General features: G+C 39.1%; 3 protein-coding genes across 3 annotated transcripts in view; 2 read left to right on the top strand and 1 right to left on the bottom strand.

Annotated features, from left to right (window-relative positions):
- Window positions 1-3,891, top strand: part of LOC140231905 (uncharacterized) — a 49,603-nt gene extending 45,712 nt beyond the window's left edge. The window contains exon 8 of the mRNA XM_072312057.1: window positions 3,244-3,891. Coding sequence (XP_072168158.1) covers window positions 3,244-3,443 — 200 coding nt within the window. The 3' untranslated portion in view covers window positions 3,444-3,891. The remainder of the gene's footprint in view (window positions 1-3,243) is intronic.
- An 11,744-nt stretch (window positions 3,892-15,635) lies between these two features.
- Window positions 15,636-18,481, bottom strand: LOC140232356 (mediator of RNA polymerase II transcription subunit 7-A-like). The gene is made up of 2 exons (XM_072312482.1): window positions 18,391-18,481; window positions 15,636-16,819 (listed from the first exon to the last, which is right to left on the bottom strand). The coding sequence occupies exon 2, from the start codon at window positions 16,812-16,814 to the stop codon at window positions 16,080-16,082; it is 735 nt and encodes a 244-aa protein (XP_072168583.1). The 5' UTR covers window positions 16,815-16,819; window positions 18,391-18,481; the 3' UTR covers window positions 15,636-16,079.
- Window positions 18,482-21,059: 2,578 nt separating this feature from the next.
- Window positions 21,060-24,589, top strand: LOC140232190 (uncharacterized). Its single transcript, XM_072312328.1, has 4 exons — window positions 21,060-21,947; window positions 22,743-22,884; window positions 23,584-23,706; window positions 24,098-24,589. The coding sequence occupies exons 1-4, from the start codon at window positions 21,157-21,159 to the stop codon at window positions 24,587-24,589; spliced, it is 1,548 nt and encodes a 515-aa protein (XP_072168429.1). The 5' UTR covers window positions 21,060-21,156.
- The last annotated feature ends 438 nt before the right edge of the window (window positions 24,590-25,027 follow it).

Raw genomic sequence — 25,027 nt, 5'->3', positions numbered from 1 at the left:
GAATCATAGTCATTGGATTGAAACATTTTACTGTAAAATTCACAACATGCTTCTGTGGGGAATATCACAGGTAAATTGTGTGAGTTGTGTAGAAGTTTTAGTTGTGTTTGAAAGCAATTTTTTTTTCATCATTGCTTGGAGGTGTCCAGATAATAGAGAAATCTGGAGAAGAGAAGGTGGGTAATCTAGATCGCACTGTATATAACAGAGGAAGGTTTTGGTAAAGGAAAGGATCAGTGGTATCATTCATGCTGACAGTGAAAAAAAAGTAAAAGAAATAAAGTTGGTGAAAATTCTGATCATCCCTTCTTGAGTGACTGGGAGATTAAGCTGATTTTATGTCCTTTATGACCCCCATGACCTTCGACCTTTGACATCACGTCCCCAAGACTTAAATTGTCTCTTTCTTACCTCATTATAAACACACCCTGCATATTTTGTGAAAATTCATACATCCGTTCTTGAGTTATCTTGTACACAGACAAACAGACAGACAGACAGACAGACAGAACCAAAAAAACAAAAACAAAAACCACATTCGCCGGCTGTAGGTTTCACCTGCTAGCAAAGTAAAATACTGCAGATCAGAGAGTAAATTTTCCAAATTTGTATGACCCTCACTGTTGCATCCGTGCAGTGAGTATACTCATGGCTGCAAAACTGCAACTTTTGTCGTCCGACTTCCCCTCGTACAAATTGCTGCCCCATAAAAATAGTAAAAATGTGCTGTTTGCCAGCTGGGCATTACGTCATAACCACAGTTGTGCACAGCAGACTGTTACAGCCGATTATGCATGCGCACTATTGTGGTAAAAAACTCTGGTTCTGTAGTACGCACGATGCACCTTCGCAAGTTTTCATTGAAGCGTGGGTAGAAAGGTTAGCAGAAAGCGATTTGTAATGCCACATAAATACTGCCGTTGGGAAGGAACCTACTTTCGATAAATCGTGTTTATGTGTTGTTTTGAAAGTTTGCATGGTGATGTAAATGAGGAAGAGAGGTTTGCAATAACACCACATGTATGTAAAGTCTTTTAAAAAGACTGTTGTTTGGTGAAAGAAGAACCCAGAGATAGAAGAGTGGAGGAGGGAAGGGACATAGGGAGATTGTAGAGGAGGCAAAAATTGGCAGTGGAAGGGCGGTGGTGACCTCATGTTTTACTTGGAACTGTTAAATTCTTTCATGATATTGTGCTTGTTGCGGGTTGATTGTCTGACCAGCTGTGCAGAAATCAGTTTTGGGCAACCGCAAAATTTCTAGGCAGATTTACAGAGTCATTGTGAAGCTTCTGTCTACATTTTGTTACTATCCAAAGGGTGTGCTGAAGTGATGCTGGGTTGTCTGGTCAAAGGTCAGCAGTCGTGTGGTAAAGGTCAAAGGTCATATGTAGAGGAATTTGATGTTAAAAGCAGCATTTCGTGAGATTTCTTTTAACTTGGTAGGAGAACGGATTGGAATGAGCTAGTGCTGTATATAAAGAGAGTCTGGCCAACATGGCGTTTGGCTTTACAAGCTTTGAAGTCTGCGATTGGTTAATAGCTGGTCCTGTGATCCACAGGCGCCATGCTGTTACCAAACAGAGCGCATGTATGCAGTGCGATTATTAACGATGCTCTACCCTGCTTGCTTTAATTATGGCATCTGAGCATCCACACTAACCCAGTTTAACATGCAATGTGCTGAGTAAAGACATGGTGCCCATTGTCAGTAGTTGGCCAGATTCTCTTTATATGCAGCACTGTGGTGAGCCATTTTTTTTTAAACGTAATCTTGTCATAGCCTTGTGTATGAAGGTCAGAGGTCATACCAAAACTATGGAACATTGAGTTTGGAACACAAAAAGATGGAAGCAGAAGCATATTTTAGTAGTGCATTGAAAATAAAAAATAAAAAAGTCTTGTATGTTTTTGGCAATCGTATCACATACATGTCGCTGGTATTCATTTCCCTGATGTGGCTTCCAGTTTATCGTGATGAAACTGGACTTTGATGTACTGGTCCTCATGAATAACTGTTTTGAAATTGGATCATTTGTCAACAGTGCTAAGTGAGTAACAAAACCATTTTTAGATTGAATGGTATCAATATCACGAGTGGTCTGACATCAGTTCACCAGGCGTCCATCCCTTCCTGCTGGTGTAATTAAATCTTTTACGACATGAAGGGGATATGTATTACTTGCCTGTGGGACTGTAAAACATTTACCGAGTGTCACTGTGTGTATGTGTGTGTGTGTAAAGCTTACCATGCAGAATGCTTTAAAGGTACATTTCAGATGATTCTTATAAGTTCGCATCATATAGTACACAAATTGTTAGTGCTGTGAATATAGATTTGTGGAATTTATTGTAGTCCTAGAGTACGTAAAGCAATACTCTGAAAAACCTGAAACATATTGTATTGAACACGGATGATGATATGGGAAATGCACATAGAAATACCAATAATGTAGCAATGTATTCCGTTACAATGCCACTTACTGGACAGCTTCAGCTGTGTAGAATTTATGCATGCTTTCTTCTTTTGTTCTGCTTCTTCGAACACCCATATCATGCATTCTTATGTAAAGCTCCTATTAGATGGTATCATCCTCATTCATTGTGATTTGTAATGAGTTGTAAAAACATTCTTATTCCTCATCCCAATCACATTGAAACTCAGTATGACCAATTTATAGCTGTTTAAATGCTTAAAGGGATGGTATAGTTTTGGTTGAGATGGGGCTTCAGGTTTCCAACTTTTTATTTCTGTTATCATGATAAACCTCTTATTATATATGAAATAGCATACAATTTTAAGAAGAATTCAAAGTTGTTTTTTTTGATGAAAATTGATCAGAAATATCCAGAAACAAAGAGGTCCTAATAAATAGTGGGGCACACCTTTCGTTGAAAAGATCACTTTGTTTTACTTATTTTAACTTGTTTTACCCCCCCCCCCCCCCCCCCGCCCATCTCAACCAAAACTATACCATCCCTTTAAGTTTGAAAAATCACAAACAGAGTTGTGGAAGGTGTGTGAAAATCAAAATACTTAAGTCAGATAGTCGTTGACGGTTGTTTTGGCAAGCCGACTGTATAGAAAGCCAGTGTGGCTGGAAACAAAGCTGAACTTAACCCCAGGATCTTGACTTGGGTGAGGCGAAATTCTGCCAGTGAAAAATTAGAAGGCTTTGCGTGTGTGTGTTCCAGTGTCTAATTTGTTCTCATGCACTTTGCTCTCATCTTCCCTTTTCATTGCAGGACTGACTGTCCAGGACATCCAGGTCATTGATGACGTTTGCCAACGCTCGTCGTCAGCGACGGAGATCGTGCTAGCGTACTGGGAGTGCCACACCCCCGATGACATGCCCTACACCCTGGACCAGCTGGTGAGGGAACTGGATAGGATGGACCGCCAGGATCTAGTCGAGATTGTAGTCCAGGGCGACAAGTCGCTATGATAGTCGTTGGCGGGTTGCAGAAATGCCGTGCTGCGTTGGACTCATATCGCCATGGCAACGAGCCAGTTCGGGGTTCCACATCGTGCCCGAGCTGAAATGGCAAATTTGTACCTACAGGGCATGGCTGTTTTGAAATTCACTGAGATAAGCATCTGTGCTGTAATGATTATTCAAGTAATCCTTAAAAATGGTGCTTGCCAGCACATCCACCCAGTGGCAAGAGTGGTACAGTTTATAGCAACATTAATAGACAAATATTTTTACATTCAATGCCAGATAATGAAATGGATGCTTTCCCAAGTGTAATTGGTGGGCCATTTTGGTCACCTAGTCTATGCAAGTTCATCCTTTGTTTGAACATGACTGAGGAATTTTATAGAATTATTCTGTCTGGTAAGCTTATGCGTCATGTTGCACTGAAAATGAGTAAAGTGCCTCACCAACTGAGAAAAACACAGAATGGTCGTTTGTACCCACGTACATTATACACACGAGCTAGCTCCAAACTGGCTTTATATAGTCCTCTTTACGGGGAATGGCAGCATGAGTGTCTCTGTACAGCATTCAGACAGTAACAAACATTTGTTGCTATGTGTTGCATTGTCAGCCGAAACATAGATTCCAGTTTCGTCTTATCATATCTTCTCTTTGTGGTTCAATGAGCATACTTAAAAGAGGATTCAATACCATATCAAGGGTCTGCACTCGAGGCAGCCATTTTTCACTTTCGTTCAATTGGAAGTGGAGCAAAGGCTTTCATTTTATAAAGCCTGTGTAGCAAGTCCTCACAATGGATGAAAAGCAGCAGAGGTAGAGATGTCACATGAATGTCTAGAGTTTGGTAGGACAGGGATTTGGCTCTTTTGTGGAAACAGCGCAAGATAGATGAGACAGCGTGTGTAGTGCACTCATCACACTGTGGTTACCTGTTCCTGTTTGCACTCATTGCGATGTAGCGTGGGACTGCATTGTCCATCAAGACTCCAACCATCACTTCATCCCTTCCTTTGTTCCTTCAGTCCTTCAGTCTCTCCTTGATGAAGGTTTAATGTGCCTTGCTTGAATCAGCCTGTCTTTTAACAGGACTGTCAAGCACATAGTTGTATTATGATTATGTTTGTTCAATTCAGAAAAGAAAGATTTAAGTGTCTTCTTTTTTTTTTCATTTGTTGAAGTTTTGATGGTCTACTTTGACCTGGACATGGAGAAAACTGTTACATTTTTTTACCATTCCAGAACAAATTTAATTCAGTTTCTCTCAGAATATGTTGTCATCACCACAAAGTTTGTACAGCTGTGTTTGACTGTCTTCTTTTCTTCAGAAATTGTGACATTTTGTCACAAACTACTATATGCGAGTTTATGATAGACAAGACAATAATGTCTTCTGCTTTTAAACTATCCCAAGGTTTGTACATTGAATGTTGTAAAACTATTGTTTATATTCAGCAACTGCACCCACCTCCTCTTTTCAAAGTCATCATTGCGTAATATCACCACTTTCGATGGATTTGATGTAAAGGATAATATTTTGTCTCAGCATACATGTCAAAGTTCAGTTCAGTTCGTTTATTCATTTCTACGATAAAAACAAACAAACATGCAATGCATACATACATAAATACAAAGCATACAATAATTGATTAGAATGTATAACATAATGAATATAACAAATTAACAGAACAACGCACTTAGTTATTTAACTGAGGAATACAGCCTTTGGTTAACTTAAATGTGAAATAAAAAAAGAGAACTTGGAGGAAAGCTTCAGAAGCCTTGTGAGGATGTAAGTTCTCTTAAACCTTCTAATGAGGTATTTTACCGGCATATGTTACAAGTCAGATTAATGAGGAAACACATAAAAACACACACACGCACACACACACAAAATACAAAGATATATGTAGATACAAAATAAGAGAGATCAACTTTTCATAAATGATTCAATAATTCAGTAATAATGACCTTTTGTGGGACTTTTTAAACAATCGTAATGTTTGACATGACTTAATGTTATTTGGTAATGAGTTCCAGATGACAGGAAAGCTAAATCTGACAGATCTTTGAATAAAAGTGGAGTTAACTTTAAACAAATGAAAATCATGTCTTTTGCGGGTCTTGTAATGGTGAATATTGCTATTGATATTAAACATTTGCATTATGTGCACTGGTAACCAGTTTTTGAAATAAAAGAAGCCGAGTATTGCAGTATGGTAGGAATATAAATCTTGAATTTGTAATATGTTCAGTTGTTTAAACAGTGGCGTAGAATGAGAATGATAAAGACTCCCTGCGCAAATACTTACAACCTTCTTTTGTAGTTTCAAAATGGAATTTAACTTGTACTGATTGCTGTTGCCCCAGACTGGTAGACAATATGACAAATAGGGTAATATCAACGAATTATACAAAATAAGGAGAACAGATCAGGGTTAGTTTTTAGTTTGTATAAAATACCAACACTCTTCGAAACCTTATTTTTCACATAGTCAAAATGCTCATTCCATTGTACATGTTTGTCAATTTGAATACCAAGAAAATTTATGTGATTACATTTCTCCAATAACTTAAAATCAATAGAACAATATCATCTAATACATCACAAACATTACTACATCTATTTTGAAATGAAACAAAATATGTTTTGTCATAATTCACAAATAACTTATTAACTTTAAACCATTTTGTAACTTTACTCAATTCATATTCAACATTTTCTTTTAAATTCTTTACATCAGATTGGGTATAAAATAAGGTGGTGTCATCAGCATACAAAACAAATTCCATTTTTTGGGAGGATTTTGTTATGTCGTTAATATACAATAAAAATAAAAGGGGACCCAAAATAGAACCTTGGGGCACACCCTACTTAATTTGACTTTGATTTGAAGAGTGATTAGCAAAGAATGTGTATTGGGAACGCTTATTTAGATAACTAGTAAACCACTTGAGAGCTGTACCACGAATTCCATTATGCTTCAATTTGTAAAGTAAAATTTTATGATCAACCATGTCGAAAGCTTTGGACAAATCCATAAATATTCCTAAACCAAAATTATTCCTATCAATTGCTGATATGATTTTATCCTGTAAATCTCCCTCCTGTCAAAGGAGGGAATTGAGCGAAGATATTTCTGCAAGAATGTTTGAGACACATCAGACTGTCGCGTCCTCACCGCATCTAATTTGCATGGGTGTGACGGTGACATTTTGCGACAAGTTGAATTCCCAGACTTTTGCCATTTTATAGTTGGTTTTGGTTGTTAAAGCCAACTTCAGTGCTGGCTTTTCACTTCAACCGTACGAGTAACCATGCATTGTAACTATTCATTTGCAGATTATTTTCCAGACATCTGTGCTGATCAGTAAGAAAAGCACTTCAGTGGAAGTGCCAGTTGGCATATACAGCATGGTGAGGGTTTAGAAATATATGGGCCGTGACGCAAGAAAAGGGCCCTTAGCGCCGCTGCGCGCATACGCCAGAAAACGGCGTGGAGGTTTAACAAAGCAATACGCGCAAAAAAAGATCAACTAGCTAACTACGCGGAAATGCATAGACGCATCAAAAAGTGACAGGATTTGGACAAAACATGCTGTTTTGAATGTCATAATTGGAGCATTTAGGAGTGGAATTTCTGACAAAGGTTTGCATATCCAAATACGTCAGAGTTTCTTCTACAATATGGAGGTGAAAACTCATTTTATGTATATAATGCCCTAAGGGCCCTTTTCTCGCGTCACGGCCCATATACATTTTGTTCAAAACTTGAAAGTGGAGTATTTCATGTCCGAATTTGAGAGTCAGAGAACATTTGGAAATTCTACACGACACATTTGTTTGGTTCTCATGCAGTATGTTTCCATGGTGCTTTGAATGTTGATAAATAGTGTATCAACACCTCAACAACTCCTGTATGTTTGACTGTTTTTCAGCTTAAATCCAATTTTTCTCAAAACTGTCTAGATTTTGGCAGTTTGCATAATTTGCTGCTTGTATGGTTTGTTTTAAGGAACACAGAGAGACAAGTTGTGTGCCGATTTAAAGCTTAGAGCCCAGAGAATTTTATATTACAGAAAAAAAAAGGAAAATCAATGTTCAGCTACTCTCTGAAGCTTTTGTGGTGATGGGCCACATTATAAGCCAAGTTGTAGCAAACTAGTAATATGATCCCATTTGAAAAATAGATTAATTATCAAGAACATTGTTACAGTAGAGACACTATTCACGGACACCGTGCTACCTTTTTAATTTTCATTGGTGTCCTCTTTTGGTCACGACTGTGATCATTATTTGTGACAGTCATCAGTATTTTATATGTGAATGCACAAAACAATCCAACGATATGTACATGTATTCACACGTTCATTGTCCCCGACGAACATAGATATTGGAGCAGTGGAAAGTAAACGAACAAAGCAATGTTACTCTCATAATAGTGAGGAGTTTCACATGTTTGGAGAATCACAAGTGGGTTAATAACCAAAACTATGTGCAAGTGAGTGCACAAACCATCCACCCAGTCATTGTATTCGCTCATTTATTGTCTCCTCTGAACAATGATGTTGAAACATTAGAAAGTGGAACAGCGGAGTAGTGTTACATCAATAGGAGAGTTTCATATGGTTGGATGGCGACATGTGGATGAAAAAAAAAAAAAGAAAAAAAAAAGAAAAATGGAAGAAACAGCACATTAAATTGCAATATCAAATCAAGTATACTGCAAGACCAATGCATCTTTAGCAAGTGTATGAGAAGAGCAGAGTATGAATAGATGTTGAGCCCCCCTTTTTTATGAAAAAAACCCAAAAACCTATAGCAAGCAGATAGTTCTTACAAGAAGCAGTGAAGAGAAAGAAAAATATAGTGAGGTGATGTTTTGGTCAGATCAGGGGAGCATTTCATTGAGCATTTTGTCAGATTTTTTTCTGACAAACTGTTATAAGCTATGGATATCCCTGCATCTGATTGGCTGAGAGCAAACTTGTCAGGAAAAAAAATATATATATATCTGACAGAATGCTTGATGAAATGCCCCCCAATCTGCCAGCGTCGAGAAGTCAGAAAATGGGAGTTCTAATTGATATAGTTGGTGTATGAAAGTTTTGTGTTACAGATGTGCAGTCTGTGGCAAAATATTGTATGTTTGAAGTGATTCCATTTATATGCATCAGAGAAATGGAAAAAAAATGTGCACATGTCAACCTACAAGTGTAGCATGAGTAGGATTCAGTGAAATTGAGAAAGATATTTATTAAAATAAGTATTTGTCTTTAGTGCAGAATATTTGTTTGTTGTTTTTTTTTGCCTTTGATAATAAAAAAGCAACATAACTCAGATATATGGTCCTATGCAAATGCTGTGAATCATCATTATCAAGTCAAGCTACACAGGAGAATTTTGCAAAGGGTCAGATTTGGCTCGTTTTTTGGCTTGCACAAGTGTAACATAAATTGAATGCTGTTTTATCTATTTATATTTTTGATGGGGGAGCGGAGGGGGAGGAGGGCAGTTTGAAAAGGAACTACATGTAAGTTGTGGCAATTTAATTGTAAGGGGAAGGGGACTTACTTGTCACAGCATGGTTGTATCCATTGGATGCTTTAGATAATTTTTCATTACTTTTATTTGTTTTAACATCTGTGCCAATAGTAACATGATATTGTATTCATCAGTTCTTTGACAGTGTTACTGGTCACAGAGATTTTCGTGTTTGCTATTGCTGTGAATAAGACCATATACCCAAGTGGTATTTTTATCGAGCATACAATCTTCTTCTCCAAGAGTAGCAGCAAACAAGAAAAACTCTGTAACTACACTCTCTCTGATGGAAATTCTTCTCATTCATCCTGTCGAAGTACAAGATCAATAATTAGTTGAATAAAAAAAACTGGAAAATTGGCGAAACGTCGCAACAGTGAGTTTACATGTATTTTCCAGTCTTTTAATTCAACTAATCATTGATCTTACACTCTCTCTGCATTCTGCAAAAACATCAAAAATGCCTTTCATTCCAGATTATTACAAACCACTGGTCACTGTCCACACCCAGAAGGATCCAGTTTGCTCAGTTAGTGTTGTCTTCTCAGGTGTACTTGTGATCTGAACTAAAATCAAACTTACCTGGGTCCCCATTTCATAAAAGATGTTAGGATAGCAACTATTACTAGAATAACAACTTCTGGTAGCAGCAGCCAATCAGAAAGTAGGATTGTCGTCATTTACCACAACCCTTGATGCTGCAGCAAGAATTGCTATCATAGCAAGTGTTTTTTTTTTTTTTTTTTTTAATGAAATGGGGCCCAGATGTTGGCTGCAGCTAATGTGTTTGGCTTAAGGAATTTTGCCAATACATGAACTTTGGCCTACTGCTGTACTGGTTGTATATTTTATGGCGTTTTTTTTTTTTTTTCCTTCCTCATGAATTTTTTGAGTAGATTGATGTTCATGAAATTAATACTGTAAAAGCTGTTATGTTAGTGAAGGTTTAATTTTTTTGAATTTTGTGAATCACTGTTGGGCCATGAATTTAAAAACATGCAAAAATATAGCCACCTGATCTTGAGCGCAGGCATTAGTGCATTTGCATTCGGTATCAAATCACTAAAACAACATCTTGTGAAAATGTCTGTGATCTCCTGTTTCGAAAATATCTGTATACGTAAATAACAATTCTGATGGTAACCTGTAAAAATATTGCCTCTTGCAACTGAAATGTGCTATATAATGTGTATTGGGCCTCAGAGAGGAGAAATTCCAACTTTTATCTGGAAGGGGGATGATACTTATTTTTCATTCTGTCATTTCAGTTGTCAATGGCATATTCAAGTGCTTGCAAAATGGTCACTTTTGTGAACTGTTACACTTGCAAAATGTGTGGTGTACAAGGTGCATTCCCATTATAATGAACACAGTCATAAAGAAATTCTTGTTACAATGAAGTAAAAATTCATGTTCCAAAAATCATTATCCATATATCTTTATATACTTAAGTCTTAGTGTTTGGTTATAATGAAATTTAGATAGAACGAAAGAAAACTGTCTGTCCCGCGGACTTTGTTGTAATGGGAGTGCACTTCACAAGTCATATGGTGTTCTCAACCCCGTCCCGGTAGATGTATGGTTTGCATTCAAACTTGACTGTTACAATGGGTGATTTCAAGTTCGGTGCTAGTGCTAGTGCTATCTCAGCACTAGCACCGGTGATAAAACCGAACTTGAAATCACGTCGGTGTTGGGAGTTGACCTCAAAAATTATGACATACTTCCGGTTGCAAGTGCTGGGCTCGGTGTTGAATGTCATCTGCTGAACCGAGCTCCGCCGTCTGTGTTAGCGATTTACATGCTTTTTCCCCATTGACTAACACTAGCCCCTGGGGATTAGCATTTTCAAGTTCGGTGCTGGTGTTAGCATTGCCGTGCGAGACCCGTATTCGCTTTCATAATAGATGCACGTTTTACGTGCAAAGTCCATGCTAATGCAGTGGTCGCCCACGTAAAGAACACGAACACTCCAGACATGGCTATATAAATCTGAGCCTGGGAGCAAAATTAAGAAAGTTGCACTTTGGGGAAATGGATGAAATTTGTGGCATTTTAATCCGTCTTCCTCACTATGTGTCTTAAACTTAGCAGTTTTGGCTACATCTCTTAATATTTGTCTGTAATCATGAGACGTCACTTTTTTTGTCGCGCAATTCCCGTGGAGCTCGCGGTGCTGTGATTCCAACACCTAGTGCTGGTGATTGATAATTTTGATCGGTATTACCTCGTTAATCTAACCGTCGGTGTTGGAGCTCGATTTAATGCTGTTATTTGGGAGCTAACATTAGCACTAGCACTAGCACCGAACTTGAAATCACCCAGTATGTGAAAAGGTTGTGATGTGTCTCAGCTGGTTACAGTTAGCGCAAGTTGGGGGGGGGGGGTATTGAATTATTGGTGTCAAATTGTAGAGCTTGATTGCCTCTGTATTATGGTGTCAATTTTATATCATTTTCATTTTTAGCAAAATGTAAAAAAAAAAAAAAAAAAATAAGGGCACTATTTTCCCCAATATTTGGAACAATGTTTTTAACCACTTCTGATTGAATAAACTTTTTATTTCATGAAATTTGTTTCATTTTTATTTACTCTCAAATCTTAGAACTTGATAAGCACCCTTCTGGTTCTCGGCCGACAAAATGTAGTTTACCCGACGTCGAGGTTACTGTGGCCTATAAAAAAGGGAGGAGAAACAAAGGGTTGTTTTAAGGTCATATGGCATGAAGGATCTTACTGGGTCTTCACTGGCACCTGCAGTTGTCATATTTTCACATTCTAATTGCCGATTCTATGTCAAAGTAGTTTGAAAAAAAAAATAAGAGAACTAATATTCACTCATATATGATAGCATAAGAGTCGCCGTAATGTACCTTGTAGCATACAATGTCAGTCCGTATTTTAGATCACATCATATGTCTCCTATAAACAGAGAAAAAAATGATATATATGTTTTATACAATATGGTGTGTATATAATACATTTACCATGTGTTCCATTGTAAATGCTTATATTTTTATATTAAAGTGATGAAAAGTGATATGTTCAGGAGAAACTCAATAAAAGGACTTGAAAATGACACAAAATTTCCGGGTTGGTGTGTTTCTTTCAAAATGTTTATTGTACAAAATTGACAAAATGGATGTAAAGCAACCCCATTACAACTAAACAGAATTTCTCATTACAATAAAATCTTGTTAGAACAGACAAAGCAAATAAGATAAATGATGACAGTTATTCTGGTGTAAAATCCTCTGGTACTAATGATGTCTCATATCTGTGTGTGCTATAATGGGGTTGAGGTTGTCTCTATTAGCATAATGTACTACGTAGATCAACATGGCAATAATTAATCTTGTGTATAGATATACAAAGACAAGTTCCAATTACCCATTATGCTCCTACTGCAGCATGGTTTCTCTGCAGGGAATATTAGTCCTGTTTAACTCTCAGTCAGAAAGGTAACTATAACTTACCCCTCTCAAATGTGGTTACTGTCGGCTTGGCCAAAATATAACTACCTGTTACTAGTGAAACAAAAATCCTGCAGAAGTCCTGAGAATAAAGACCATGCAAGTCCACATGAACTTTCTACAATCAAATCCACTCCACTAGCCTTTATGTGGCGATGACAGCATTTCCTGACTTGTGCCAAGCATTAATTCTGAAAAAATCACTCTTTTCATGATGTATCAAATTTCATTAGTTCACATGCTAACAAAATTGATGGTCTACTGTGGAACCAGCCAACTTTCCATCATGTAGCCCTGGGGAGCTGGTGATTATTTTGTATAGGTACACGACTCACAAAATGCACCAACATTCACACATCAAAAGCTGGGGGATTTCTAAGAGCGATGGGGGAGATACATACTTATTGTTATATGAATCTGAATAAGAGAAAACAATTGTCAAATCAGCGAGGCTTTATTTTCTCTTTCCAGGATGTGCCAAGGTATTTAAAGGGGCATAGTCCCGGTAGTATAGATGGCGCTGTTGATGATACTGCCGATCACCGTTAGCATTGATACGAAGGTTACCGAAGTTGAGCTGTCATCAAGAGTAAAGTGCGTAGGTGTTGCTAAGTAACGTTGCCTTTGTTGTCTTCTTTGCGCATCGCGCCGTCTGTAGTAATGCCAGGGTGCGTGCATATGTGCTTGTTATTATGACATCACAAAAGAAGTTTGCTTAAGCTGTCATCCTCCTCAGCCAAATCATGAGCCGAACTGTGATCGGACCACTGACTACAGTGAATTGGACTTCTTCGGACTCGGGGGAAAGTGGGCCAAAGCGTAAGCGCCAAAGAGAAGTCGACAGCGTAGGTCTCCACAGGAAACTTGCGCCGTGCGCCCGCGTACACATTTGACAAAAACACCGGGACCATGTAAAGAGAGCCTCCTACAGAATTGGAAAGATGGCAGTTCTGCAGATGAGTACAACAACATTTTTACAGCAATACAAAAAACAAATATTCATATGAAACAGTTTTTACAGATGGCAGCCCTGGCTTGCCAAACATTTTACCAAGTGATGAAAAAAAAAAAAAAAAACAAAGAAGACAAAGAGAGACATAGAAATGGAAAGAAGGGAGTTGGGGCTCACACTTTTTACCGACTGCTTGAGGTAAACTTAGTGCAAACAACTGTATTTAATTTCAATGATGGTGATGAATAATGAACCTAATCTCTCACACCTGGAAGACATACAGCCATTCTAAGGAAAATAAAACTTGTCCATGGTACTAGTATCCTTTCCCAGTGTTTCATGTACAGATGCATCTGCAGTGACTTTTTTTTTGGGGGGGGGGGGAGAAGGGGGCATTGTTTTGTTTGGAGATTCTGATTGGCATCGTAACCTACACGGTGCTACATAATTTTTTTTTTTTCACCGCTTGCCTGGTTGGGCAAGCAGATTTTCAAATGGTTGCAGAACACTTGCCTGAACATGAATTTCATTTGCCCAAAAAGAAAGTCCATAAATATACGAAAATTATAGGCCTATACTGTAAAAGTGGATATTTTTGCGCACATAATTTTTCACGCTCGGCCGCGTAAGACGAATTTCATATGTTTTTAATTCTGTGGAATCAGGACATTAACCATTGGAACATATGACATGCAAAAATATTCGCGAGCTTTTATTTTCACGCTAGCTTCTAGTTGCCCAAAATGCATGAAAATTTCCACTTTTACAGTACTTGCACATGTATAGAAAATCCCTTGTAAGTCAAGGGCTTAATAACACAATCACTTGAATAAACAGCTCATGCTGATTCACACATTTACATAATGTAAACACAATGGAGTAACAAACTTGGTTCGATCAAGTGTTTTTGTTGCATTGCATTGGGGCTTCTTCACGTACATTTGTAAGTGTTGAAAAATGAAATTAAAGTGCGTTGCACCACTAACAGTCACGATTTTGGGGCTTCTGTATGGTTGACTTTGTGGGTTTGTGGGGGGGGGGGTGGGAAGGTGCCTTCAAGGAACCACAATGCTCTATTATTGTTACAGCAGAACCTCCTTATCGAGGTCAGATTTAACAAGGTAATTTTGCAGGTCCCTCTCCTTTCATATTCTTTTGTTTTTATCTGTGATCCACAGTGATGACATGAGATACCCGATATAGCAAGGACATTTCAGTAGTTCAGTGGCTCATCATAACGAGGTTCAACTGTGTTTGAACTTGATCAAAAGAAAGATGAAATAGCAACATTTAGTAACTCTAGCAGATCAGTTTGACTTGACAGATCTATGTTCAAGTACAATTGTAAGACTTAGAATATGCAACGCTGTACACTGGCACTGGTCCGATGGTCCAGGACCAGTGAAAATCACTGTTGGACTGGACCAGTAACTTATTTCAGGAATAGACCAGTAAAAGATTGTTAAACTGGGTACCTACTGCACCAACACGCAAGTCGGACCGGTAGAAAAGATGGGTTAGTGAGCAGCCCTGGAATACGTGTACTTACAACATCCACCATCACAAGACTTCTCCCTCTTTTTCTTAATCCAAAAGAACTTTGGTTTGTACGAAAGATGAGAAAGCCACTTCTATGTAATCACAAAATTTTATTCCCCAATATCTTGGGGAATCCAAGCTCATAGAATACTGGTCACGAAAGCAATTCCTCTGCCTGCATTGGGTACAGTTGCTGTGTTGGAAACGAACATAGCAGATCCTGCCCTTTTTACTTTTTCTGAGTTGACTTTGATCTATTTCATATATTTTAGGAAATACCATCAATACAGTGATCAGATGACCATCATACAAATGAACACACTTCCAATTCGCAGATGGTGGATGCAGTTTTACAATGCCTCTTGAAAATCATCAAGATGTACCAGCCTAAATCTTGAGTGAGGGTAACCCAGCCTCTGTCAAGAGCGTTCATCTTTTGTACTCTCTGTCTTTGCTCTTTCAAAGAAGTATATGGCCATGAGACCAGCTCATAGCTCAACGGAGGCTGATTTTCAAATGTAGTTTTTGACGTTATGATATACACCCTACCTACATGCTATGATCCATACTATCTTTTCAAAAGGGAAGACTATGACTTCACAACCCATGCCACCTTTGCCTATTATCAAGCTGAACCTGCCATTATCAGAGCTGTATCAAATGACTAGGTGAAACAGAAAAGAAGAAGAAGAAGAAGAAGAAGGAAAAAAATCAACACACAAAACTGGTTTCACTCTAATCAAGCTACCATCAGTCTATGACAACAATGAACTTTGCAAAGGTCAAATCTCATGGCCAGATGAGACTGGAGATAAAATTGTTACTCAGGTAAAACTTGGCTCATGCAACTTATTGAGTTAAGTGAGCAAAGCTCCTGGAGTGACCGTACATCTTTTATATCCCTCGGTTGTAAGAACATCAGATAGGACACTACTGGAACTCCAGCATCTCATGGAACCACAGGACAAGCTTGTCTTCTGTACTAGAGGATCACATAATTGTCACTTTTGATACACTCAAAAACAAACTCATACTCTCCTATCAAAAATGGCATCTCTGGCATCCTTTACAAGGAGGCATGTAGATAATATGATACAAAGTTTACATAATACAAATTGAACAGAAAGGAGGTCCTATAATGCATCTATGAGGTCACACATCAGCTTGTCCTTGTCGTAGCGAGAGCCTTCAGTCTCTGCCTTGTCTTTGTCAGCCTTGCCCTCGGCCTCCTGTTTCACCGCCACAGACGGGAGCTCGCTCCCTGCTGCCTCCTCCTCCTTCGCCACTATCAGTTCGGTGGCCATCGGCTCGATTTTGGCCGCGACCTTGCTGTCTATGCTCTCCACGTTCTCGGGCAGGGAGGTGAAGCACCCCTGCAGGATCTCCGTCACCTTCTCCAGGTGGCGCTGGAAGCGCTCGGCCGTCTCCAGCCGCTGCCGCTTCTGCACCTCCATCATGACGCGCAGGGTCTCGCGGGCCTGGTGCGGCCGGAACTCGTTGATCAGGTGGTGCATGTGGATGAAGAGGAGGTTCATGTCGTCCAGCTTCTCTTCCCGCCGCGGGCTGTTTGGGCACGTGATGAGCGTGTCCAGGAGGTCCAGGAAGTTCACCAGGACCGAGTGGTTGATCTTCTTCAGCTCCTTCTTGTGGTCGAAGTGCTGCGGGTGCAGCCGCTTCAGGCCCTGGGACTCCAGGGGCCGGATGATGTCGTCGTTGGGCAGGAACGTGGCCCCGAACATGCCGTAGGCATCCTCCACGGGGACTGGCGGCTTTGGGGCTGTGTTCGTCCTCACCCGTTCATCGGTGTAGTTGTTGATGTACTTCATGGGAGGGAGAGGCAAGGAACTTACTCCCTGTGGCTCACCCATGTTGTCTGAGTGGAGAAATACAATGTGAGAATGGAAACAACTGTAAGGTGATCCAAAAGGAACAGCACTATTCTAAAACAACAACTAACAACAAAGTTGATGTCAATACTTTCCCTGATCCAATATACAGACTGCAGTAAAATTCATTAAAACTTTTTGTTTGGGAACATGTTCAGCAATGAAGTCCTTGGGACTGGCAGTTTTCTTTTACTATATCAAAATTTCGTTAAGACCAAACAAATATACAATAAAAAACATAGAGCCGATAATTTTGAGACCTGGATTTTTATTTTGTTGCAACTGGAATTTCTTTATAACCATGTTCGTAAAGTCACAACGGGAGTGCACTGTACACTAAATAGTCTGAGCATTTGATGGTGATATGATGATAGGCAAAGGTAATCTCTAAATTTATTACCTCCGCCAAGTTTAGTAAGGGTAGTAAGTAAGCATCCGTATTGCTTCACTCCTCATCTTCTGCGTGTTATTGAATGGCAATCACTCTCCTATACTACAACGTAGCTAGTCGGAGCGGAAGTGGATGAGCTAGTCGGAGCAGAGCGGAAGTGACGTCAAATCATGAGAGCAGCACGCGTGGAAATACATGTACGTAGAAGACGACAAGCTTTACGTAACACACAAAACGCACGGGCGTACGTAAAATGCTACCACGGTACACGTGTACCTCGGGTTGAGCGTTCGTGGTAGTTCGTTGATTTTGTGAATCATCGCACAATCTAGGACCTACTCCGAAAAATTCAACAATAACGTCAATTACCGTATGGTCGCCACTTGTGTATAATTCTTGTGCACGTCCGGGCTGGCGAACTAATATCGGCACTGAATTAGTTCGCCTAGCCGGCCACATATTATTAGTGTGTGTGATAAATTTTACATACGCTTCAATGAAGGAGGCATTGTTCGTCACCGCGTTTAAAAATCTCCCTTAATCTGCCACCTGAAATCCATTCTAAATCCAAAACATCCTCGCATTAAAAATGATTTATCAGCTGTTACATATGGTAAAATATATTTTGATTAAAATTATTTGTGTTTTTACGGAGGAAAAAGGTGAATTACGAATGTATTTTGAGAATGATGAAAATCCGTCGCCCAACCTGATCTCCGATCGCGGCGCGCGTTACATGCGATGTGAATGTCTGGCGATCTTACCGCAGTGGCGACCATACCGTAATTGACGTTAAGGTTTGGATACCAACAAAACACCAAATTCAACTCAACCATCAGCAAAATATGATATAGACTCTAGGTGGGTGGTATTACTGTTAAAATCAAACAAAATAAAAGACATTTTTTGTGATCTTGCCGTCAAAAGCGACGGTCGTTTACAACGTTTAAACACTAGTAAAATTTACATGTCAGACTGCTGTGCTTTGCACAGCGGTCTGGTCAGGCTAACAGTAACACTACAGCTAACAACAGCACAGTAAATAACGATACACTAACGAACCACACTAACATAGCATAGCAACTTCAATTGGGCACAGCAATCTACCACTCTGCTGGTTGAGTCTGCATGGGATCACGGTTTAAACCTACTCTAGACGTCACATACCTTAAATCATGTGCTCCTAGAATTAATCAGATGATCATCTTCCAACTGCTCAAATCCAGACGTACAAAATAGCATGCCAGAGTGACAATGAATGAGCAGTCAGTGCAGTGATGAGTGCTAGTCAGTGGCTCCTATCGTTTAGGTGCAGTTCTGTACAATAACGCGCCGTACAGTCGTGGAGCAGAAACTGGTAAATGCAAACTCGCCCCTAGTCGAGGCAGCCCTTCAGAGAAGGATCGACACTATACATGTACTAGCTTGGATCTACAGTATTACCCAGGATGAGCAGTGTACCCAGGGGACCCCTGTTTCCTCAGAAATAAACTTTTTCTGTTGTTTTTTTTTTTCATAGATATGTGCCAACTCTGCGTGCTAGCTTGAGTGCAGTAAATGCATTTCTTTTTTAAAACTGTTTTTAGCTAAAAAGAAACAGCTTGTTATAGCCTATAACGGGTCATTTCATGGCTAAGGATGGAAATGGAAATGTGATTAAACTTAAACTAAGGATTCATGGGAATACCCCCAAAACGTATAAAAAATTGCAAATATGGACTGGATTTAAAGGGATCGTATAGTTTTAGTTGAGACCTAACTTCAGGCTTCTAACTGATTTTGGTGATATAACAAGAAACCTCTTATGAAACATAAAAGAGCATAATTCCAAGAGGGATTCAATTCATTTTGTTTGATGAAACTTGGTTTTGAAATGGCTGAGATATCCAAAATAGAGCATTCCTAATACAGGACCCACCTTTTATTAAGATCGCTTTGTTGTACTTTTTTTTTTGGAAGTCTCAGTCATTCCAAAACGATTTTCATCTATACTAAAACCTTGGATTTCTCTTAGAATGGTATACTCTGTATTATTTCATAAGTGGTCTAAAAGCCTACTTCCGGCCTCACATCCAGGCAGTACTATACCATCCCTTACACGAAACTTGTAATGTACAGACTTATGTACTATTATTGAATTGTTATTATGTTATCCTCACAAACAAGTGAAATGAAAACGGCCAGTACATATCTGTATATCAAACATTTCAATTTCATTTCTTAAAACCAACAACGATACACACTGACTGCCTTGAGTCATGTTTAATCAAATCACATACTAGTAGGCCCTAAAAGTTTGTGTTATCTTCTTCTTCTGCTTCTACTTTTCTAATTTCCCTTGTTGTGTTTGCATGTTGAGATGGCCAAGCCATTGCAGATAGGTTATTCAAAATATTTGGACCTATAAATGTGACAATAATAATTGTCTTCCTATAACTAGTAGTTCACTTTTCACTTAAAGGCAATACAAACCAATACGATTTAGAGATTGTTTTTTGTTCAGTTACCCTGGAAGTTAATACTACACAGGGGCGGATCCAGGTATTCTGTAAAGGGGTGGCGCCCCTCCCCATTTTTTCTTTGAATTCTTCTGTTTTAACAAAGAAAAAAAAAGTAGAGAGAGAGAGAAAAAAAAAGAGGGGGCGCGAGCCCGGTGCGCCCCCTCTGGATCCGCCACTGCTTAAAATATTTGATTTGTATTTTCTTTTCTCTCCCAGCCAGCATGATTCAATTCAATTCAATTCAAGTTTATTTCCATGCGACATAAAATCACCAAGCAATAATTCATACACTGAAAACAACTAGATACAAATATAAGAATATCAAAAGAAATACACACACATACACAAAACAACTAAGAACAAAAACTGATGCATAAATTCATGTGAATGGGGGGGGGGGGGGTCAACAGAGAAGAGCAATAAGCCTTGTAAATCGCTGACCCCTAGAAAACATAAAAACTGTGTACAATATATCGGGAGTATAGAAAAAACAAAAGAGGAAAAGAAAAGGACAGAATAAAAGAACAGATCAAAAGATATTTTTGAGTACAATCAATATAATCATTCTAAATGAGTATATGAATTCAAAAGTAAAAATTTATAATTCCTTTTAAAACTGTTTAATGACGGTTTCATATTCAAATCAAATGGTATCTCGGTCCATATTAATGGACCTTTATGAAAAACTGTATTCTTAGAGATATTTTTTCTCACATAGCATAAATGATAATCATTAACATCACTGGTGTTATACTACATAAACATAAACATTACTATTCAATAAAAATTTAAAAGAAATATTAGAGAGCAATAAACCTTTTGAACACATATACAGCTGTACATAAAAATCGCAATATTATATCTATTAATATAATTTATACATTTAAAAGCTTCAAATGATAAAGTAAAGGGCCAGTGCATGCACGCGTGGTATATAGATGTGATTCATCTCGCCAGTCGTTCAGAATAGTCTCAATGAATATGACTGCCAGTAAAGAAGCGAGCATTAGAGTAGCTAATTTCTTTCTGCCGTTTTTTTATTTCTTTCTGTATTACGTCTTTTGTATCTCTCTCTTTCTCTTTTTTTTTTTTTTTTTTTTTTTTTTTTTTTGCTGGGGGGGGGGGGGGCTGGGGAACACTAACATAGCCGCCGATAATGTAGGCAGCTTCACAGAGAGAGCGAACTGTTCGAAGTCATATTCCTGACTTTTCGCTGTGATATGGAGTACAGTAGTAAGTCGGCGCTTTAGGTATACAGTAGGAGGAGATAGCAAGGTACATGTACGTACCAGCAGCGAAAATTGTTTACAAAAATGAAGCCGTGCATGCTAGCTTGACCGCTGTAGGGAGGTGAGAGGAAAGACACTAGCGAAAGCAGTCTGAAAACTAGGTTGCAGCATTATTAAAAAGCTCAAAATTGAGCATTGACAGCATGGGTAAGCACGGGAAATGTGTCGTTTGTGGCCAAAAGTTTCAGGCGAAGAAGAAAGGATACAAGCGCTATTCGTTAAAGTCTCAGCTCGGGCCCAGTTTTGACACGGACGTCGCAGCGGCTCTCGCCAAGGCGCTGCCAGACTTTCGGCCGAAGTTTCGGGAGGGCGGCCATGTGTGCGATTCCTGTTTTCGACTGCTGAGGACAACGCTTCGGAGACGCGAGCAACTGTTGAAGACGGAGATTGAGTGGACGAACAGGATCAGTCAGGGCCCTCATGGTAAGCAGCTGTTGAAATCCAAGTCTCGGAGGAAGACAAAAAAGTCAAAACAATCTGAAGTTGCGCTCAATTTCAAAAGCAATAAAAGGAAACTGGGAGAGGTCCAGAATTTGATGAGTGACAGTGGTGGCGATGGGGAACAAGTCGGTCGCAAACGTTTGAAGCTTGCACCCACTGTCGCCGTGCTGTGCAAAAATGGTGGCCACAACAATTTTATGAAGCGGGCCATAGCTTACCTTTTGCAGTACAGGTACCACAAGGCCATAAGCACGATCATAGCGGGGTCCGAGCGAGCAAAGCGGGCACTCCGAGGGGTGCTTGAGAAGGAGGTACGAAAGGAAGTGTTCTACTATTGCAAGACTGCCGAAGGCATCTCACAGGAGCCTCAAAGGGACAAGTTGTTTTCCTGGCAAAGGATACTGAAGGGCATGGAGAGCAAGATGCCCATATTCTATTCTGCGTGTTACGCTGCCTTGGACATCAGGAAGGGTGTTGATTTGGTGCAATCAAGGTCAGCAGCCAGAGTTCTACAAGAGACAGCCAGTTATACTAGCAGTCAACATATTGTAGATCCATCGAATTGGCACTGATGCAGTTTTGTATCCAAGCTACTATCTCACATTCTGCCAAAACCATTTTTCATCAAAATTACGCAGAATGTATTCCAACATGTATCAATCAGATCACTCACATGAAAATGCCTCAAATCGGATAGTCAATTTCAGCTTCAATATTAAAGATCACAACTCAGTGCAATACAAATGTAACTCACTGGAATGCTCTTGTTTTTATGGTTTACTAACTGTCACTGTGTCTTATTATCCCTACTGATGTAGAATTAGAAGTTGAAATGAATTTTTTTCACAATACTGTGATTCTTACTCTGTAAACTCTCAAATACATGCCTTACATTTATATGTATCAACAAATATTGTTTATATAGCAAGCTGCCCATAATTCAACCATGACACTGTCCAAAATTTGACCACCAGCTTGGTTATGCTTTTGTGTGTGGTTGAATGTTGCCACATGAGGTCGAACCTTGATACAGATGATTAAAAGCAAATTGTTGGATAAATAAAAAATGAGTACAGATGAAAATCAGGATGTACAATGTACCAGAAAAAAAAATCAAGTACAACAACAATCTCACAATCTTGAAAGTATGATGTGCATTGTATTCTATCTTATATATTTTTTGTTTTTAATGCAGAAAATCATTTCTGAATGTTCTTTTTTGTTTAAAATGTCCCTTGTAAAAGCAAAGCTTTTGATAGATCTTCTATCATCATTTGTCTTTTCCCAGTGCTGCAAATAGGAAACAGATGATCCGGCCGCGCCTAGGGCTCATGATGCTCCTGCCCTTGTTCACGAGGCGAGAGAGAAAATTTGGTGGTGTCATGCACATCCTATCCCTTCTCTTGCAGCGCTACGGAAATCATGAGAAGGTGAGTCTCTCAGACAGATTGAGAGATAGATAGATAGATATAGAGAGATAGATGAGTACGTAGCTAGATAGATACACATTGTAGATAGATAGATAGAGGTAGATATATGCATGTAGATAGAGCCAAAATAGCGCAAGTTTCATGGAAAATTCTGTTTTTCCCACATGTCTGCTGCAGGAAAGATAAAATTCTGTTTGTTTGTTTTTTCACCAAATAATATGCCTTTTCAGTCATCAAAATAATGCAATACTGTTTACCCTATTGGCATCCCTGATTCGAGGAATCTGTAGAATGGCAGAACGTCATTAGTGCTCTTTTGGTAGCTTTCCTAGTTGCTTATAAATTTCATGTGAATATCCTAGTGACCAGCACACTAGGAAATGCCTGGTTTCAGTTCAATCACACCCTAGTCCTATTTTATAAACATGTTTGCAGTAACTGACATGGACCCTTGGTGCCTGATTCCATACACTTGTAAGGAATGCAAGTGTGTAATTATTTTGAATTGCAGTAATTGCTGTGACTGTGGTATCATCTTTGAAACACATAATGTTGGTTTGTTTCCTGACTTCTACTGTCAAGGAAACTAACCTTAAGTACATGCTTAAAATAATACCAACAAACAAACAAACAAACAAAGTGGGTATGACACATGTAATCCATTTCTATTGTTCTTCTTTCTGATTGCAATGTCCCAAGATGGTTGGAATTCTGCATCGTCTTGGAGTTTGCAAGCGAAGCACTGCTACTCTTACCCACAAGGCAGCTGAAATGGAGAAAACAGAATGTGAAGAGCTCTTGGCGTGGTCCCTGCACAACCTGGTAAAACTGTTTTCTTCTTTTTGTATTTACATGGCTTTCAAGTTCCACTTGTCTTGTCATAAAATATTTCATATAATTTGTTAAAAACAACAATAGCAAAACTTTCATTGTGAAGTAAAGGTTTATATGCAATGTAGATATCAAAGTGTAAATTCAAATGCCTCCCTGTTTGATGTTGGTGAGAGAAGAATGCACATTTCCAGGATTTTCATGTTTACCAGTAATTCCTTAACTGTATAACTTGCTCCTTAGTCTGTTCTATAATTGTTGAATGTTATCGATCAAATATGATATGTTTACATTTTGGTAGTGTGTCAATCAACATACCTAATGTAATAAATCTGATATTAATGTGTGTGTGTGTGTGTGTGTGTGTGTGTGCTATCTACAGGCAGAAATGAGGGAGCCAAGCCGCACTTCAAGAACCTCAAAGAAGGGTCAAGTGGCCAAAGCCCAGATGCCACCTGATGACGAAAGCCCCCTGGACGACTCTCTTGAGAGCGAAGATGAGGGAGAGAGCGAGGACGAGAACATGCTGGTGGTGGAAAGCGATGATGATGATGATGACGACGACGACGAAGCAGAAAATGAGGATGAAGAAAGTGATGATGGCCAGGACAAAGAGGATGATGAGGAAGATGAGGAGGATGAGATTCTCCTGAACATGATCTGTTCCGAAGAGTCGGCATCTGGGGAGGAACAGGAAGATGGAGGAGAGGGGGAGGAGGAGGAGGAGGAGGTGGAGGAGGAGGTGGAGGAAGGAGAAAATGGAAGCAAAGAAGAGCGTGTGGAGGTCGATGGATGCGTACAAGACATTGAGTCGGCAGCGGTGGAGTTGCACATGCTGATGGATGTTTACCAAACGCTCAAAGAAAGAACGTAGTCCTTTGCAATCTTCCAGTCAAATAATTCCTCCCCACTGAGGGAAATGTGTACTGATTGAAGTCAAAAGCAAGACCGTATCCATACTAAGTCTTCCAAGCATTCTAAAATTCATCAAAGCATTCTTTATGATGGCTATGGACTTCTTGCAAATATTCCCAATGAATTGGTAGGTAAATGTATATCATGGATCTACAAGGCTCATATGCTAGCACAGCAACAGATTGTTTTATTTCATATTATGTTCAACTTGTATTTGAATAGATTTCACCTTCAGGAAACATTCTACGAAAGCTTTATCTATTTAAAGTCTCGCACAGAAGGTTTATGGACAGGGGAACAAAACAGAACTAAATATCAGATGTGTGTTGTGACTTGTCAAAGCATAAGCAGTTTAGGGAGAAATATGTAGCAGTCTGTAAAATGCTGTAGAGTTGTA

This window comes from Diadema setosum, chromosome 8 (genome assembly GCF_964275005.1).
Source record: "Diadema setosum chromosome 8, eeDiaSeto1, whole genome shotgun sequence".
Taxonomy (NCBI): Eukaryota; Metazoa; Echinodermata; class Echinoidea; order Diadematoida; family Diadematidae; genus Diadema; species Diadema setosum.
This window is presented reverse-complemented; position numbering and strand designations above follow the sequence as displayed.

What these genes read in the sequence shown, in the direction of transcription:
- LOC140232190 (XM_072312328.1), top strand. Translation starts at nt 21,157, where the DNA reads ATGGGTAAGCACGGGAAATGTGTCGTTTGTGGCCAAAAGTTTCAGGCG. An exon ending in GTTGATTTGGTGCAATCAAG is followed by an intron (nt 21,948 to 22,742) that starts GTCAGCAGCCAG and finishes GTCTTTTCCCAG; the next exon opens with TGCTGCAAATAGGAAACAGA. An exon ending in CGTGGTCCCTGCACAACCTG is followed by an intron (nt 23,707 to 24,097) that starts GTAAAACTGTTT and finishes TGCTATCTACAG; the next exon opens with GCAGAAATGAGGGAGCCAAG.
- LOC140232356 (XM_072312482.1), bottom strand. Translation starts at nt 16,814, where the DNA reads ATGGGTGAGCCACAGGGAGTAAGTTCCTTGCCTCTCCCTCCCATGAAG.